This window comes from Sabethes cyaneus, chromosome 3, assembly GCF_943734655.1.
Source record: "Sabethes cyaneus chromosome 3, idSabCyanKW18_F2, whole genome shotgun sequence".
NCBI classification, from domain to species: Eukaryota; Metazoa; Arthropoda; class Insecta; order Diptera; family Culicidae; genus Sabethes; species Sabethes cyaneus.
This window is the reverse complement of record NC_071355.1, coordinates 10,063,011-10,082,258: the sequence shown is the minus strand read 5'-3', so window position 1 is coordinate 10,082,258 and position 19,248 is coordinate 10,063,011. Positions and strand designations below refer to the sequence as shown.

General features: G+C 41.1%; 1 protein-coding gene across 3 annotated transcripts in view; it reads left to right on the top strand.

Moving 5' to 3' along the window:
* Positions 1 to 18,906, top strand: part of LOC128741816 (uncharacterized) — a 32,241-nt gene extending 13,335 nt beyond the window's left edge. Inside the window, exons 2-4 of one of the 3 annotated variants that reach the window (XM_053837878.1) lie at positions 7,518 to 7,800; positions 16,385 to 16,668; positions 16,939 to 18,906. In XM_053837878.1, the coding sequence (XP_053693853.1) occupies positions 7,575 to 7,800; positions 16,385 to 16,668; positions 16,939 to 17,736 (1,308 nt within the window). In that variant the 5' untranslated portion in view covers positions 7,518 to 7,574 and the 3' untranslated portion in view covers positions 17,737 to 18,906. Of the gene's footprint in view, positions 1 to 7,391; positions 7,801 to 16,123; positions 16,296 to 16,384; positions 16,669 to 16,938 lie in introns of those variants that run through there. The other 2 variants (XM_053837877.1, XM_053837879.1) reach the window with 2 other exon arrangements.
* The last annotated feature ends 342 nt before the right edge of the window (positions 18,907 to 19,248 follow it).

The window sequence follows — 19,248 nt, the reverse complement described above, 5'->3', positions numbered from 1 at the left end:
AAAGGAAAAGATGTGTCAACTTTGTGGACGATAGCTTCTTGGCTTCTCGTGATTGCTGTTTTGATGTCATCATATTGACGGAAACCGGACACAACGATTCCATCAATTCTGTGCAGCTGTTCGGCAAAAGGTTCAACGCTTATAGCTGCGATCGTTCGTCCCGCAATAGTGATGAGCGGAGCTTTGGAGGTGTATTGATTGCTGTTACTCTGCAGTATGCTTGCGTTGACCTCACGTCAGTACAAGCTAGTAGGTTAGAGCAAGTCTGTATTCCCGTGGGTTGAAAATTTTATTTGGCGCTGCGTACATTCCTCCCGATAAAAGCCAGGATTCTGTTGTTATTGAATCGCACGTTTCTTCTATTCGTGAGTTGTTCGAAAAAAAAAACCGTCAACTAATGCTATACTGGTGACCGGACGAGAGCCATAAATACGATAGCCATACGGACGGTTGCCATACGTACGAATGCCATATAGACGATTGCCATAATGTATGTTTGTCATAATAGACGGAAGCCATACAGACGAATGCCATTATGTATGTTTGCCATAATGGACGGAAGCCATAATGTACGTTTGCCATAATTCATATTTTTGGTTTGGAGACCCAGAACTACACTTCGACCAGTTCAAAGTTTAAAGGACCAGCGCGACCAAGTCGCAGAGGCCTAACTGATTCAGATTAAAAAAGCGGCTTTGCGAATAGACTTAGACAGATGTGATTTCTGCGGGGGGCTGTCCCCCCGCAGTGGCCGGCACTTCCGACGGGAGCCATAGTGTACGTTTGCCATAATCCATATATTTAACGTTTCCTAGATGATTCAGGGCGAGCCGGCCGCAGGCAACGGCGAGTGTTCGCCGGTGACCCGCCGTCGGAAGCGCCGGCCAGAAATCACATCTGTCTAGGTCTATTCGTTTTCCTAGGTTTACCGTCCTCTAGTTAGTTTTCCCTAGTCCTCGCATCGAGATATCTTTTATAAAATAAAAGCGGCAAAGCCGCTTTTTTTTTGACTGACTAAATTGTTCGGTGTTAAGTCAGACCGAACCAAGCCGCAAAATTTAAAACAATGGGTTAATGACACCAAGCGACTGACAATGTCCTAGGCTACATTTTACTCTAATCAGATTACAGAGGTGGGCATCGCTAACCGAAATTTTAGCTTCGCTAACAGCTAATCCGCTAAATCAAAACGTTAGCTTCGATAACCGCTAACCGCTAAATCAACCAACAATTTAGCGGAAGCTAACGCTAACCGCTAACAGCTAAATTTGTTAGCACTGTAGAATCAGCATTACTTTGATAAGCGCTGATTTCAGCAATAAAAGGAAATTTTTGTTTCAAAGGTCTAAGAAAAAATTCCTGAGATAATTCCGTGCAAAAAATTGCAGGCATTCATGACAAATGTTTAAAGAACATTATCACTTCGCATATTATCACATTAAAAGGGTACAAAACATTTCCATGTTCCATGACATAGATTCCTCGATTTTTTATTGGAGTTTTCCATTGCTGTGAAAATTTATGTAAATGCTTTCCAAATAATATTTTCTCTGGATTACTTAATAAAAAGTTATTTATACCGTACCAGTAGTGGCGCATCTAGTAATAAAATTTCAAGTTTTTAGTAAAAATACAATGAAATCAAAATAAAAGGAATCAGAATCAGAAGGTAGAAAATTTGTAAAAAAATATTTTGTAGATAATAATTTTCCTTGGGGGCCATCCATATACCACGTGGACAGCTTAGAGGGGGGTGGGGGGTATATAAATGTCCACGCTTGTCCACGGAAGGGGGGGAAGGGGTATGGAAAATGTCCACGTGGACAAGTTTTTTTTTCCTGCCAAAAATAGAAATTAAAAACATTGATCAGTGATTGTTTTTGAGCTTAACGGGAAATTAGCAGTCTTTTCGTCGGAGAGCCCAATTTCGGAAGCAGTTTTTAGGCCCTAAAACGGAATTCTATTTATAAAAATGTAAATACTGCATTCTTCTTGCCAATCTGAACACAGCGAATATATTTTCATGAACAGAATTTTTTTTTTTCAAACAAAAAAACTGCTTTTGAAATTGGCAGAATCGATGACGACTAATTTCACCTTAAATAAAATCTTCTGAGGCATATGTTGACCTAGACACATGAACCGAGCATTATGAGAGCACATATCTGACATAAATCTTGTTGAAAATATTAAGCCTGCGTTAGTACACGTAGATGTTGACTGCCTAGCCTGGATGAATCCACGAATATTGCCCGCTTGCACCAAATGTGAATTGCATTTTGCCCCAAAATCAAATGCAGCTCACCGCAAAATAAGGTATCCATGGGCAACGTATTTCCAAAAGGATTCGCCTTCAGAAAATTTTACGAATCACATCGTGTTGGAAAGATCTTGTGCTGTGTTGAAGTAGACGGCCAAGCGGAGGTGCTCTGGTTAGACGAAGATGCTGTGGGCAAAGCAGAATCGCGCAATCGCGCAAGCGCAAGTTAACCTGAAACGGACTTTCTTGCAGTCGATAATAATAATTTGCAGTAGAACAAGAATTAAGATCCAAACACCTTACATACGGATTTTAAGGCGCTGAGGAAAATTGACGGAAAAACCATGGAAAAACTCAAATTTCCGCAACGACTAAAAATTCGTATGCATTATGCAGGGCACCTAGAACTAGAGCTTCCTTTCACGTAAGCTTTTTCAATAAATATTGCATAAATGAAGTTGAAAACAAAGTTTTCAAAATGTAAAAATGTCCACGTGGACAAACAGGGGAGGGGGTTGAGCAAATGTCCACGCTTGTCCACGGAGGGGGACGGGGGGGTTGAAAATTGGTATTTTTCTGTCCACGTGGTATCTGGATGGCCCCTTGGTAGTTGTGAAAAATTTATTGCGTTGAAATTTGGCCGAGCACTTATGCATTTATAAAACGAGTGATGTCCGAGAAAATCGAAAAATTTCCCTTGATGTTTTCAGTGAATGTAAGAGGCCTCGAAGTTTTTAAATATCGATTTATTTGAGTCCGTGTACAAAAGTAGTCCTCTACGGACTTGAGACAACAACTTTGTTTACGGAAGTGCACTTGCCGTATTTGAACGAAAGATGTTGCGGACTATTTTTGGCGGAGTACAAACGGATAGCGGAGAGTGGCATAGACGTATGAGTTGTAGTCACTATTTGGGAAAAAGTTGGTAGACTACTACCGAATGTAAGATCCGTTCTCTTCAAGAGCTCCACCGGCAACAGGAATAGAGGGGCCAAACGAGTTAGATTGACCAGGTTGAAGCCAACTTGCATGTGCCGAGACGCGTAACAAATTGGAAACGAGTAGCCTAGGACCCAGAAGTACAATGGAGAGGAATTCTTGATACGGCAAGAGCCACCCCGGCTCTTGGCTGGTAAAGTACATACAAAAGTTTGGAATTTGGAATCCTTCGACCGAAGCCTGTGCGATATTTCTTACAAATTTTCCTTCTGCAAAAAAAAAGTTAGCGGTTTATTTAGCGGTATACAAATTTAGTGGAAGCTAACAAAAACGCTAACGGTTATAAAAATTAGCGAAAACGCTTAACGCTAACCAAAATGTTAGCTGAGCTAATTAGCTGTTAGTGGATTAGCGGAATTATGCCCACCTCTGTCAGTTTATATAAATATTACAGCCAGAGATATGAGATGATTTCGTAATATTGAAAACTAAAAACAATGCAGAGTAGCAAACGTTAAATTCGTTCTCAAAATCAGAAATTTGTTACTTGGTAGAATCTGACTGATCTCTTGCAACATGCTCATGCTGGTTCTTAAAACTTTGAACTGGTCGAAATGCTCTGGGCCACCATACCAAAAAAGCGGAATATATGAATTATGGCAAACGTACATTATGGCTTCCGTCCATTATGGCCAACATACATTATGGCATTCGTCTTTATGGCTTCCGTCCATTATGGCAAACATACATTATGGCATTCGTCTTTATGGCATTCGTACGTATGGCAACCGTCCGTATGGCTATCGTATTTATGGCTAATGGGGTGTCGTCAATACATCGCAGCTTCCCACTGCGAGTGGGATTTTAGTTGACGGAATGAATTTCCTCAACCTCCGACAGGCCAACTTGAAACGTAATCATATCGGAAGGGTGCTTGATTTAGTTTTTTATTCTGCTGGCCACGTTGTATCCGTTGACGAGTGCGTTGCATCATCACTTCCTGTTGTTGATTCTCATTCCAGCCGCTATTTTTTGTCGCTGCGCATTTGAGTTATCTGTACATCTTTCTTGTATTTTCAACAAGTCTTTTACACCAGGCAAATTTTCTAGTATTTGGAAACGATCCTTCATGTTTCCAGACCATAAGAGTGGCGATCGTCGGAATGTTAGGAACTACAGAGAAATTACCAGCTTGTCTGCAGCTTCCAAGCTTTTTGAAATTATTGTGGGCACTCCCATACATAACCGTACCAAAAATTATATATCAGCCTACCAGCACGGGTTCATACCTGGCCGAACGGTTTCCACCAACCTTCAACCTACTCGACTTTACCACATTCTGCATCACGCCACTTGAAGAAAAAGCACAAGTCGACGCAGTTTACACTGGCATAAAAGATGCATTCGACCGGATCGATCATCGCATCCTTCTACGGAAATTGCATCGTTTGGGAGCCTCAGAGCAACTATTGGCTTGGTTTGAATCATATTTACGCGATACAGTCTTGCAAGTCAAGTTAGAATCTACTGTTTCATCTGGGTTTACAAATAAGTCTGGTGTTCCTCAAGGAAGCAATATGGGGCCCTTGCGGTAGATGTAGTTATGCTACTAGAAGCTGGATGCGCACTTATCTACGCTGAAGATCTTGAATTGTTTCTCACCGTGCGCTCCATCGACGATTGTCGCCGGCTCCAAAGATTGTTAGATGCCCTTGTGAATTGGTGCAAGATAAACTACTTGATAGTGAGCACAGCCAAATGTGAGGTAATAACGTTCCATCGCACTCAAATCCCTATTATCTTTGACTACAATGTAAACGGAAATACTCTCCGGAGGGTAGAGCAATTTAGCGACCTCGGCATCTTACTCGACTCTAAACTGACGTTTAACGCTCACCGTTTTGCTATTATTTCCAAATCATCCCGACAGCTAGGATTTATCTCCAAAATCGGAAGAGATTTAAAGAACCCTCACTATGAAATCTTTATACTGTAGTCCGTCCATTGCTTGAAAACGCGTACGTGATTTGGCAACCATACCAGCTCCTCTGGATTCTAGGAATCGAAGGCATCCAAAGACAATTTATCCGTATTACTCTCAGAGATTTGCTTTGGAGAGACCCAGAGAATCTTCCTTCTTATCGTGAACGTTGTCTTCTGCTCGTTTTGGACACACTGGAACGGTGCAGAAAAGTTTAGCAGGCAACGTTTGTAGCAAAAATTTTGAACAACGACATTCATTCGCCGACGCTGCATTCAAAAGTGAATTTCCGAGCATCGTAAAAATCTTTGCGAACTACACAGAATTTCACCGAACCACGAAGTAGTAACATCATGCATCCGGATGTTCACTCGGGTTGAAGAACTATACGAATTTGGAGAGCCTACTCGAATTTTTGTTCAAAATTTGCCAAGATCTGATGCTTTGTAAGAGTTTTTGTGACCTTCATTAAGACATTGTCAGATGAATGTATTGAATAAAATAAATAAATAATTAAATCTTTGCGGGGTAAAAAAGTGCTCCTTATTACTAAGCCTCGGAAAGCTTCAAAGTTAATGCACCGCTGGCCGTTATCGTTCGTGTCGGTGTGCAGGCCATGGGGCCCGATCACCGGTCTATACATTGCTTCCCTACCGACCTGGGCGTCCAATTCTCTGATGGCGGACCTGATGTCCTGTGGCGAGCAGCTGTCGTACCTTGCCTCCAGCTGCGCATAGAATGCTTCTTTCTCGTCGTCGTGTCTACTTTCTTGTGGACAATGCACATTTATGATGTTATAGTTGAAGAAACGGCCTTTTATCCTGAACATGATCCTCCATCCCACGAAATTCAGTGATCTGAACTTCTATGTACCAAGTTTCCATTCCATTCGTCCCTTTTGTTCTTGCAGAATGTTTCGAGCTGAATTCTCTTGATTGTCCGTAGTGTGATAGATTTAGACAGATTGTCGTACTAGGACCACGCTACCGAGTCTCGTGATGGAGTTGCTATCTTATACCTTAGTTTCCACAGGGGTTTATTACCCCATCTCCATTAAGGTTGCTCGTATTCCGGCTGGTATCACGAGAAGGTAAGGATAGGAGTTGCTGGATAAAATTACACATTATCTAGCCATTCACCAACCAAAATATCTTAACAGTAATTATCCTTCCCTTCCTTTCTAAAAAAAATGTTATTAACTTCCATGAAATCGGTCATCTCATGTACAGGCCGTTAATCTGTCTTGACTGAATGGTGCCGGCTGGCATCAGCTTTCAAAGTACAAAACTGAAAGTTTATATTTTCAGCAATTGTTTATTTCATCCTCCGTTTAAATGTTTTTATGTCAAGGGTGCACACTCACAAAAAAAATAAAGAAAAACAAAACCCCAACGCACCCCAAACAAGATTACGCGTGCGGGAAGCCGCGCGTAAAACAAAAACAAAACACCACTCACTGCAGCGTGGTATTTATACTTTATCTTGTTTACTTCGAACCGTAGCAACCGTCGTCGTTTCGCTTGTCACCCTTCGTGGGTGAACTTCAGTCGGTAGCGGTAAACATGCGATACCGACACCGTCGTCAGACCGGGCGACTGAGCAAGCGAGAGCGAGAGAGAGCGCGCGCGAGGGCCCTCTGAGATACCCTCCCTTGACGATGATGGAATTGTACCGATTGGTCACGATAGTCGACCGTGAATGTTGTTGGCTATGGTAGCTTTCGCTCTTCGAAAGCTTGCACCGTCACAACCGAAAATTGGCGCCACAACCGGGCCGGGAGAAGCGCCTAACGGGAGAGACCACCCGCTTGCACCGGCAAACTTGCATTCATTTGAAACGCACTCACAGCAAAGAGAGTAGTGCACACAAAAGCATGCTGTACACACTTGCCGTTGGTTTTCAAGGGCGCCCCGGTATAGTGGGGCAAAATTAAAAGTCCCGATTAAGGAAAACCGAAAATTGATTCCTTTATTGAAACTGATTAATCTACTCACAAATTCGGAGATAGTAATACTTTTGAACCTAGTAATATTTTTGTTCTGAACGCGGTGCACAACCCTGCATCGCTGTAAGTCACCCTCTGCGTGCATCACACCCATCCGGTACGGTGCAGGTCCACACTGCAACAACGCCACGTCGAAGAAGAATGAAATAGATTTTCAGTTGCATTGCCAGTCAAGCCACGACCGTGAATAGGATTGAATCAAGTTTACCGAGTGTGCAGTTTACAGCCGTTCGCATATAGAAAAATAAATAAATAATTAATAGACGATCGGAGTGAAACCTGGCACGTCGTGGTCAATGCTTGTTTTTAATAAAGTATTCTTTTCGGATTAGGTTTCGGCGGTATCCCTTTTGTGTTGATGCACTCCACGCATAGAACAAATTAGAACGATGAAAAAAATAACGGATATCAGTGTATTTACCGATGGCGCCGAGGAGGAATGGGCCCAAGAGCGGCGTGAAACCGTGGAGTATTTGCTGCGGCGGATTGACAAGGAACTCCTCACAGTGGTCAGCATGGAATGCTTACCCGGAAGCCAGCAAGGTGATAACTACATGTCAGTCATCAAGCGCATACGGGTGCGGGGAACACGCCAAAACTGTCACGGGAAAACGGGTAAGTTTTTCTTTTATATAGTAAGAGTAGTGTCTTTACGTTACATGATTTCATAGCTAAAAAGTCGTTGTCCTTAACTAACACAGCCCCAGCACCCGCTTCATTCCAGTGCGCGAAATTAGTTTCCTTGTTGAAAGCGTAACGGAAGAAAGTCGATTAGGTATAGCGTGTTGACGAGTGGGAAAAGCATCCGCCAGAAGCAAACGCACACAACGCCAGGTTACTATGGTGGTGTGCATACAAGTGCACTCTTGACCTACTTTTCGTACGAAACGGTGCAGTTGGCCTTGACATTTCAAAGCGTTTTCTTTCTAAACAGGAATCAATTGCACAAAATATTAAAAAAAAAATTCCACTGGAAAAGAAATTCGTCGCAGCTAAAGTAGCGTGCCCCGGAGTCGGTGGTACATTTGGAATAGCTAATTTCATAATTATATAATTTCATGCATGGCTGAACGAAATAATCGCTTGCGGGGATGACTTCCCGTCCGACGTTCGCAGATTACTCTAATCGCCACAGTGCACTTCCCTGTTGCACGCGAACAATGGGTTCTTTTCCTACCGCCAACCAGCCGACTCAGCCGAGCCGTGACCTTGGCTTCCGTAAAGCGCTTTAGCATAACATGGCGTTCCGCCATGCCGCGTTTACGCCATCCGCCAGCGTGCAGCATTCCCCATGCCAGCCAATACTTTATGTAGAAGCATTGCATAAGGCCAAAGGCAAATAGGAATCGTGCAAGTGCAGTGTCAAGTGCACCGTTACTGGGTCGCAAGACGGAGCCGGGGCGGACGGTCGGGCCGGAGCGTTGGATTGGAACGAGCCGTGCAGGCGCCGCGAAAATGGAATGCTAGGAAGCTAGAAGAAGGTTTTGTTTTTACGCTAGCTCTGCTTTTCGTCCGGGTGCTGTGCGAATTTAAATGTTTTCAGCAAAGCTTTTGCTATGGGGAGGATATCGTGCTATTGACCATGCGTCTCCACCTTTACCTTTACCTTGTATCTTGTATGTTTTCAGCAGGTGTGGCTCGAGCAGCACGTTCCTCACAATTGTTGGAAAGATTTGCGCCTTTATTTTAATTATTTATTCATTTTTATTTGATTAACAAAACAAGAAAAGACAAGACACGATAAGAATCTGACTAACGAGTATAAGTAGAATTAACAGAATCCGCAAAAATCAAAAAAGAGTCGATCATTTGAGATCTATTTAAATTCAATCGATTTCTATGAAGAAACGAGCATTTCACTTTCTAGCAAACACTTACAATATTTTAGAGAGAAGCCTTTCCGACCATGAGAGTCCGTTCCCATGTCGAAGAAACGTGTTTCCTCGAATGCTGAAGTAAGAATGGCAGCCTCATCTTGAGACTCGATAGACATGGCCATAGTTAGGTAACCTGTCGGCATTAAGACGACCAGGGCCGATTTTATAAAACTGGTGGAGTGGGCCTTCAACGAGCTGGAAACGAACTTTGATAGCCCTCAACAGAATGCATGATCGCGGATCGTGGATTAGAGGACGATCAACGAGAGGATTTTTCTGTTGAGGCTGCGAAGAAACTTCTAGTGCACAAACTGGCTTATTTGACAGGAAGGCTGGAAAACGATGGAGACAACAAAGCTTGAAAACCTCATCTAAGTTTTGTCCCGAGGGACAATGCTGTTAACCACTAACCTTGTTGAAATAGTGAAGGACAAGAACAACTAAATATTCCAGGCTGACGACCCACGCAAGTTCTATGAAAAAACTAACCGATTTAATAAAGGTTACACGCTGAAACCTGATATGTAGGAACGAGGTGGGAAAGCTGATCAAAAGCCACGCGGAACACGCGGCTGAGACGCGGAAATAGGTCTTCGATGAACACCTCAATTGCGGTATGACGGAAGAGAAGTTAATCTGAGAGCACAGAGAGTCAATGTAGCGAAAACTAAGTCTATGGTAGTGAACACTGACAATTCCACCAACTTCACAGTAGCGGGACAACAAGTTGAGCAGGTAGACGCCTTTCAATATCTTGGCAGCCAGACAACGCCCGATGGTGGTACCAAGACTGATATAGCCACACGGATCAGGAAGGCCAGGGGTGCCTTTGCAGGCCTGCAAAACATTTGGCGCTCAAACCAGATCACTCTACGTACGAAAACCCGAATCTTTAATTCAAACGTGAAATCCGTACTGCTGTATGTCTGCGAAACGTAGTGCGTCTCAGGGGAGACAACGCAAGAACTGCAGATATTCATTAACCGGTGCCTGCGATACATCATTCGTGCCTGGTGGCCTGGTAACTGTATATCCAATGAGGAACTCCATCGTCGGTGTCATCAACGGCCGATAGCCACAGAAATTCGTGAACGTAGGTGGAAGTGGATCGAATACACCTTGAGGAAAGGAGTAAACGAGGTTCGTAGAGAAGCACTCGACTGGAATCCACAAGGACAGCGTAGAAAAGGCAGACCCAGAGGCTCATGGCGACGGAGCTTAGCCAACGACATCCAGGCTGTAGACGAGAACCTGTGGAGATCTCTGATTTCATCCCTTTATTCTGCCGGACCGGCGGACATGGACACATAAGTAAGTAAGTAACAGAGAGTGCTGAGAGTGACCACGAACGATAGAAGCGCTCCAGTTCCTATACTCAAGGGGAATGCTAGAAATCGGAAGACTAGCTGAGGAATTATTTGTAATGGTACCCCGTTGGTTAAATTCCAGGACGAGCGTTATCGGATGCACCTTCAACACACAAGTGGCTTCTCATGGTATTTGAGCGATTTCTCAATCAACATTCAAAGCATAAATCGACTAATGTTGTTTTAGTAAAAGCACTCGATGTTCACGTAAATTTCTTGGGGGACGGTCCAAGCTGCAATAAAAATGTCGCTGTTCAGGTCACAGATAGAAATGGCCTTCCAAACCGGATAATTTTTAGCGAGCTTCAACAGTTTCATATCCTTGAAAATGTCTACCATCTTTCCTCTGCTGATAGCGGTTTATTTCTTACCGAGGAAACTAGTTGAAGTTTACCTTACCGTCGTCCATAATCACGCAATTGAACTTCGTCAACATGATTATGAACAGTTTTCGGGATCATATTTTGGCTATCGTTATGATTTGATGTCACTACCTTCTGACAAGTCGACAATCCTTCTAACCGACAGTCAAACACCCCTTATGCCGATTTATAACACGACTTACCGTAGATTGAACCAGTATGGGCTATATCCGGCAGACGCAAAGAGTCTCGCGATGTCCTACTTCTTTGCTCCGAATGGGAGCTGGTAGTAAACAACAAGGTTGCTACGACTGACGGTGCATAGATTCACCACCAGATGGCAGGGTAATCACATAAAAAATCGATAGAATCAGTTAATTTTTTAATGAATTCATTTATTTTGCTGACATTAAAATCACCCAACCTTTCTGAAGAACATTTCAACCTCGAAAAACGGAGTAATCATACGACGGGGAACCTATTATTACTTATCACAAAACCACCAGTCGATTAGGTTGCTAATTCCGGAATTTCGGCTGCAACCGGATTTAATATCAATGTTGAAATTGAACTTCGAATCGAACGTAACATGAGTAACAATACACTTCAATATGACTGGTTTGGGTTGGAAACTTTACTTCAAATTGAAATGGAAATTGGACTTAAAATTGGGTTTGAAATTAAATTTATATGTAGAGCAATTTAGACTGGAAGATTTACTTGGAATTAGGCATGAAATCAGATTTAAAACAGAAGATTTTAATTCAAATTAGACTTCAAATTTTATTTGAAATTGGAACTAAACTTGGAACTTGGAATTGCATTTGAAATTACAGTTTAAATTTGTCTGTAAATTGGATTCAAAATTGAGATCGAAAATGAAATAAAAATTTTAATTGAAATTGGACATACATTGTATTTAAATTGAAATTCAAATTTTACTTGCAACCAGAGTTTAAAGTTGGCTTAAAATTGAACCTAAAATTGGAATTAAAAATTGAAATTAGGCATGAATTTGAACTATTTTGAACTTGTAGTTTTACTTCAAGCCGGACATGGACACTCAGTTGGTCTTGAGGTAAGATGCTGATCTAATAAGCCAGTCGTCGTATGTTCGAATCTCGGCTGGGAGAGGCTGTTAGAGTCAATAGGATCGTAGCAACTGGCCCTGCAATTGTCCTGTATTCTAACAGCTGGTTGCGAAGTCTGTCGTGTAAAAACAGAAGGTCAAATTTCGATAACGGTATTAGCACCCAGGCTTTGCTTTGCTTCGGACGTGGACACGAAATTAGACACGAAGTTTTACTTAAAATCAAAGTTGACATTTTTCATCTAATTCTCTCATATGTTTTGCCTCTTTTTTGTTCTGCCTTTTATCTTTTTCAGTCCCGTTTTTAATTTTTATTACGTTTTTCCTCTTTTTCTTTTGTTTTCCTTTGTCCCTTTGTTCCAGGAAAACATCCTGTTTCATTGTTCCATTTTTCTTCGTTTCCTGTTTCATTTTTCCTTATTTTCAAGCCTGTTTCATTTTATGTTTTTCACTCGTTTCTTGCTATTTTTTCAGTTTTCTGCTCTTTCTTTTCTTTTTTCCTTTCTTTCGCTTTTAGTTTTCGTCTTTTTCTAAATCTTTTTCTTTCGTTTTTGTCTGTGCCGTTTTCCAGTTGTTAATGCCCCATTTACCGTCATTTCTCTATGTTATTCTGTTTATGGCATCCATTTTTAAATTTCCACTGCAGTTTTACCCCCCCTTTTCCTTTCCTATCGCTTTTCATATCAGTTCTCCTATTTCTCTTTCATTATTCTTCTTTTCCTTTCTAGTTTCTCTTGTTTTCGGTTCCTTATTTAGATATGACATCAGCTTTAAAACCGAATATGAAATTTTCATTTCAAATTTCGTTTAAATTAGAATTGGAATTGGATTTGGAATTGAAGTTGAAATTTGACTTTAAATTAAACTGAAAATTGGAATTAAATTAGGTATCAAATCGGACAGGCAATTGAAATTTACACTGGTTTATTCAATGACCAATGACTTGAAATTGGACTAATTTCAACTTAAAATTTTACTTCAAACCGAACATGGACACGAAGTTTAATTTTAATTTAAATTGACATTTTTCCTCTTATTCTCTCACACGTTTTACTTCTTTTCTGTTCCATTTTTCTCTCTTTTGGTTTCGTTTTCTTCTCAATTTCTGTACCTTTTCCTCGAGTTTTGCTCTTACTTGCCTTCCATTTTTCCTGCTTCTCTGTCTATTTCCATTTTTCTCCATTTCCTTTCCCAGTTTTTCTTGTTTTCACTCATGTTTTGTTAATTTTTTCTCGTTTTTCGTCTTCTTTTTCCCCTTTTTTCTCGTTTCCAGTTTTCGTCTTTTTCTAACCTATTTTATCTTCTTTCCTTTTCGTTTTCCGTCCTTGTCTGTTTTGTTTTTTCTCTTTGATGCCCCGTTTTTCCGTCTTTTCTGTCACGTTTATTTCATTTTTTGCTCCCTTTTTTCCCTTTCATAATTTCCGTTTTTAATATCTCGTTTTTTCGCCTTTCTCTCTTCCATGTAAATCCGTTTTTTTTCGTCTTTTTTCCCATTTTATGTTCCAACTTTCTCCTTTTATGTCGCGTTTGTCGGGCTCTTTTCCCCTATTTTTCTGTATACCTTTTCTTTTTCTCTCTCACTCTTCTTCATTCCCGTTTTAGGTTCTCTTGTTTTCTGTTACATATTCCCTTTCTTGTCTCGTTTTCTACTAGTGGTGGGCAAAACGGCTCATTCGTGTGAGCGGCCATTCTGAACCGTTCATTATCTGCTGCGAACCGATTCAAATTAGCGGCTCATGGTTCACGGTTCGTTTATCCGATGAATTGTTTGCAAAGTTGACGTTTCGGTAGATTACGATCCACGAGCCCAAAATTCGTGTTGCGTTCGGGTGCGTTCGAAGAACCGTGGTTCTTTTTCAAGAGCCGTTCGTTTGAACGCTCTTTCTTACCGTTGTATTTGAGCGGCCCATCTCTAGTTTTCTCTCTTTTTCACTCGCCTTTTACCTTTTTTATCTACCCGATGTTTCTCTGTTCGTTTTCTTGTTTCTTTTTCGTTCTTTTTTTGCCCTTGTCCTGAATGCTGATTTTCCTCTGCTTCGTTTTTCGTCATTTTATGTCACATTTCTCCTCTTTTTCTGTCTCGGTTTTTGTTATATTCTGTCCGACTTTCGCTTTTTTTTCTTTTATTCAATCCCTGCTTTTGCCATTTTTTGTTTTTTAACTCCTTTTTTATCCCGTTTTTCGTTTTCGTCCGTTCTTTCTCTTATTATGTTCTACTTTTCCCCCCTCTCTGATTTTGCGCTCTCGTTTCTTCATTTTATTGATACCGTATTTTCTCTTTTCCTCCTTCTCTAACCCGTTTTTACTCTTTTTCTAACCAATTTATCCTCATTGTCATTCTGGTTTTCTTCATGGGGTTTCCGTCTTTTCTCTTCCGCTCTTCATCTACTTCTGTTCAGTCTCCCCGTTGTTTGTTTAATTTTCCCTCGTTGCTCTCCCGTTTTTTCTGTTTTTATGTCCCGTTTTCCTTCCCATTCTGTCACAATTTTTTTTTCTCGTTTCTCTTTTTTCCATGAAAATAGACCATTGCAAATTATTTTTTTAAATTTTTATTATTCCTTTGGAAGTGGCCTCCAAAATCGTGGTGGGGAGGAATGAGTGTACGGGGTGTAAACGCTTTTAGAACAAAGTTGTTCACGGTTTTTTCCTTCATCAGCTTCCTCCTATTGTGTTCCTTTTAACTTCTTTTCCCGTTACCGTCGCCCTTTTTCTGAGTCCTTAATTTGTTCTATTTCGCGAATCCTCTTTCTTCTAGCGTTTTTCTTCGTTTTTCAGACCCGTTTCTCCTCCTTTCCCGTATCGTTCTTTGTCATTTTCAATTCCGTTTCGACTATTTTCTCTTTGTTTTGGTCCTATTTTTAAACTCTTTTCACTTTTTAACTCCCATTCTATCCCGTTCTTCGTTCGTCGTTAGTATTTTTTTCGTTAGTTCCATTCTTTCTTCTATTAGGTCCTGCTTTTCCTCCTTTTCGTTGATTTTCTTTTGGTTTTTGTACTCTTTTTTCGTTTCTATTTAATTTTCTTTACTGTCCCTTTTTCCTTGAACCATTTTAATCCAATTTTTTCTCCTTTTTATCTGTTTTTCTCTTTCCTCTGTACAGTTTACCCTTATTTTCTCTCTCGTTTTCTTTGTTTTTGTCTAAGATTCTTTCCTCATTGCTTTCATTTTTCTACTTTTCTCTCCCATTTTATATCGTATCCTATTCAGTCTACTGGTTTTTTGTCTCGGGTTCTATCCTGTTTTCTTCTTTCCCGCTTTTTTGTTTCTTTTTATGTCTCGTTTTCCCTGTTGTTTCGTAACTTTTTTTTCCTTCTTTTCATGTCGGTTTTTATTACAATTTTTACAACTTTCGAATCACTTTTAATGTCGACTTATGCTGGTCAAGTTATTTTGTACTCTCTTATGAGGGAGTAAACTGCCCCATTTATATAGGAAGCTCAATATAAAATGGGACTGTTATGCGAGTAGCGGCAGTTAATGTGTGTGTGTGTTTTTTCTTTGTGAAGAATGAACATTGGAAGATCTGGGAAAAATAATTGTCTGTCCAGGTGGGGCGGTTTTTACTCTTTTGTATCACCTAGTCCCCATCTGATCCGCTTCGCCAGTTTTAGTCACGTTTTTGTTACGAAGGAAAATCCTACTCTTTTCCATTTTTTCTCCTTCGGGAACACTTCACGAGAAAATTGACTAACATTTTACATGGCCGATCAAATTAAAATCTGCGGACTTTTGTGTTCCAGAAATTATTTTGTTTTACATTAAGTTTGACTGAGAAGGTGGGGCGGGGTCACGCCCCAGTCTGGACATCTTAGCATCCAGTGTGCTTCGGACAGTAATCGTGACTATTTTACTATGAGTTTTGGAACTTTCTACAGAAATCTACTAACTGGTTGAAGTCTATTTCTAATGCTGAACGGCTTTCGATCATGAACTTGTCGAAGACCTTCATAAATTTAAAGCGCCAGTGGCAATTTTCCACTGTCACAGTATTTAGCACAACTCGTTTGTCCACTGAGCTGACAGACAACCGCACCGAGCTGGAATGAATAATTGAAAAGAATCTATTACTCGCACCTTTCCCATCGAAATAGTAAACATTCAGCGGTGCAACGTGTTGAAATGATGTAAACCGACATTCAGTATCAGATAATAACTTGCAATTCACCAATACCACCGCCATCGCCGGAGTGCTAGTACAGTTGCAGTGGTGTACAATATAAGGAACGTAAGCGCCATAGCTCACCGGTTTCAAGTTGATTTATTGATCCGCCATACCCCACTACGAGTGCCATTTAGTCAGTTTTCAATGTCAAGTCATCATAAGTTAAATTATGCACGGCCAGGCTATTGAACCTGCGACTTCGCGTGTAGTTTTTGTGTCGACATCTTCATACATATGCATGATCGCAGCGGGTTAATGCTTTTTTATTGTCACACACCCTCACCAGTTGGACGTCATCTACGGTTTTTTGAAAATGTCATTTTTTTTTTTCATTTTGCAGAACTCAACATTTCGCTGATCTTCAAGCGCCAAATCGCGAGCCTTCAGCGGCGAAAGCTGTTTCGAGCGGATGAAGCCTTCGCCAACGAAATCAATGCCTACACAGAGCTGGTCCCGGTGCTGGAGGACTTTTCCCGCAATCGGTTGCCGTTTCCGCAGTGCCTGTACGCCGGCACCGATGCCGAGGGCGATCTGATCGTGCTGGAGGATCTGCAGTGTAGAGATTTGTATATGGTCGACCGTCGGAAGAGTCTTACTTTTTGGCAGTGCCGGATAATTATGCGGGTAAATGTCATCTGTGTCATCATCATCATCATAATCACCATCATCGTCATTGTAGAAGCATCTGAAAAGAGTTTGAATTATGGTTTTGATGTCGAAGCCGTTTCACCTTTCATGAATTGTGTCCGCTGAAGGTACGAATCTTTTGCGAAAATTTTGTTCGGAAAAAAATAAGGTTTCACTTGTATGATAATGCATCTGCTTCAGCATTAAGAAAATGGAGACGCATGGCCATATATTTACTCATTGTTATATACTTTTCTATCGTTTAAGGAACTGGCAAATTTCCACGCCGTTTCACTGGCAATGAAGCAAATTCAGCCAGCTCGGTTCCTTAATATGAAGAAAAAGGTGAGGGAGATCGTCTACAATGATGAGGCAGCTGAGTTCTACACACATTCCCTGGAGACTTCACTGAGGGGTGCCTTAGACAGCTTACACTACAGTAACCGGGATAGAAGCTTGGATGCACCTATTAAAGCCGTCGAACGGTTGCGTGGTAAGCTGTACACCATTATGTCCAGCACGGTTCGCAACAGTGCTGAACCTTGGAATGTCCTTTGCCACGGAGACATCTGGGTGAACAACTTGATGTTCAACGAAAATAAAGAACAAGCCAAATTGATTGATCTACAAGCGATGCGGTACACCTCACTGGTCATCGATATTATCCATCTGCTCTATACCAGCGCTGGGGCTAAAGTGCGACTAAGCCATACGGACGAACTACTCCAAATTTACCACGAAGCTCTCATCAAGTCACTGCGAATGTATGTCCCTATAAAAGAAGACGCAATTTTTAAGAAGCTAGAAGCAATCTTCAGCTTCGAGAGCATTCAAAAAGAGTATTACTCACGCATTAAATACGGACTGGGAATCGCCATGTGGCTACTGCCGGCGGTCACCTTCCACCCGGATCACATTCCCGACCTCGACACCGTAACAATGAATGATTTTAAAACTAAGAATCACGATAAAACTATCGCACAGATGCTTTCGCCCGATTATCACTCCCGAATGCTCGAAACCGTGTTGGAGTTCTACAAAAATGGAGTCTTGGATAGCATGTAAAGTCTCGCCGTTTGATTTATTATTCAACTCGAACAAAGATTTGAAGTAGTATTAAACTATACAAAGATACCCGCTCGATTATCATTCCAAATAAAGCTACAATATACACTAATTTATCAATAGTTACCGCTCTTGAGGCACATCCAATGAACATGCATAGTACACGCAATAACTAGTCATATATTGGTAAAAAAAACACTAAATCCTAGAAAAATAGTAAACAAAATCAAACGTCACTTCGGTTATCGGAGTAGGAAATCAAACATGCCAAAACAATCTAAATATTTCGTAACAAGATAAGCGCCTTCGAGTAATGCATCAGTTGAAGAAATAAGATTTTCGCTAATCACAGCAATAAATTTATACATCAAACAGGAAAAGTCGCAGCAACAACAGCAACGGTACGATGCCTTACGTAAGTTTCGCCATCTAGAGATGGTTATCTCCGCAATCTCACCCCGGAAGATTAGAATCCGCTCGAACGTGATAGGACAGCCCTGTCCTGTCAAACCCCGTAGGAAAAGCATTACCGTCGTCACGCCTCGTGCCGACATTGTTTATTGCTGTAGTAGCTTGTAAAATAAATGGTACAAACAAAACAAACCTAGCAAGCGCTGAAAGTGAAGACCACTGTGAGTGAGTGAATGTAAACAACAATTCCACCACAATAAAATAGTGTCCTGTCATTTTATGAAGCGTTGAAAAAGCATGTTCATAATTAAGTGTACTCGTCGTCTCGAGATAAGTTTAAGCGCAGCATGTGTCATTTTTTGTCCTAATAATATAATACTTGAAGTTAATCAAAGAGTACAACAAGAATAGTAAAGGGAGGGAGTGAGTAGACCAAGTTTACAGAGAAATTTTTAGTGTTTCTTTTTATGTTACTTGAATAGTGTTCAGTAGTTTTTAGATAAATAACATTTACTTGTTTTATTGCTGTAGTAGAAAATAGTGTTACACACAAAGCACAGGACTTGAGCAGCGCGTGCGCTGCTGTAGTGAACAAAGAAGTCTACCCGAGAGATGAGTATTTTAGAATGCAAACTTGCTACCTAATGTTACCGATTTCAAGGCTTACAGCTTTCTGTGTGGCTATGCAAGTAGCAAAAACTGGTTCAAACCTGTATACGTATTGGCGGTTGAAAGCCCCTGAATAAACCTGCTACATTGCGTTAGAATAGATATGCGATTCTTTCTATCACTCGCCCTCCGGATGACTAACGACGACGCACGGTGAGAGTAATTATAGCATCAGCAGACGTATCCTTCTAGGTAAGCCAATTTGGTGGATTGTAATTATTCGAGAGATAACCGGTTTGTAGGTAAACATTGTCTGTTGTTATAAACGTCGTTTGGTGTAGTTATAAAAGCTTTTCTGTCACTTTGATTTATATACTAATTGTTGCACGCGATAAGATTACCTCACTGTCACTATTTAGACAGTTCCGGGACAATTCGTTAGAAAGTCATGCCTCCGCCTGCTGTAATGCCTGGGAGTTGGGGACCTTTCGA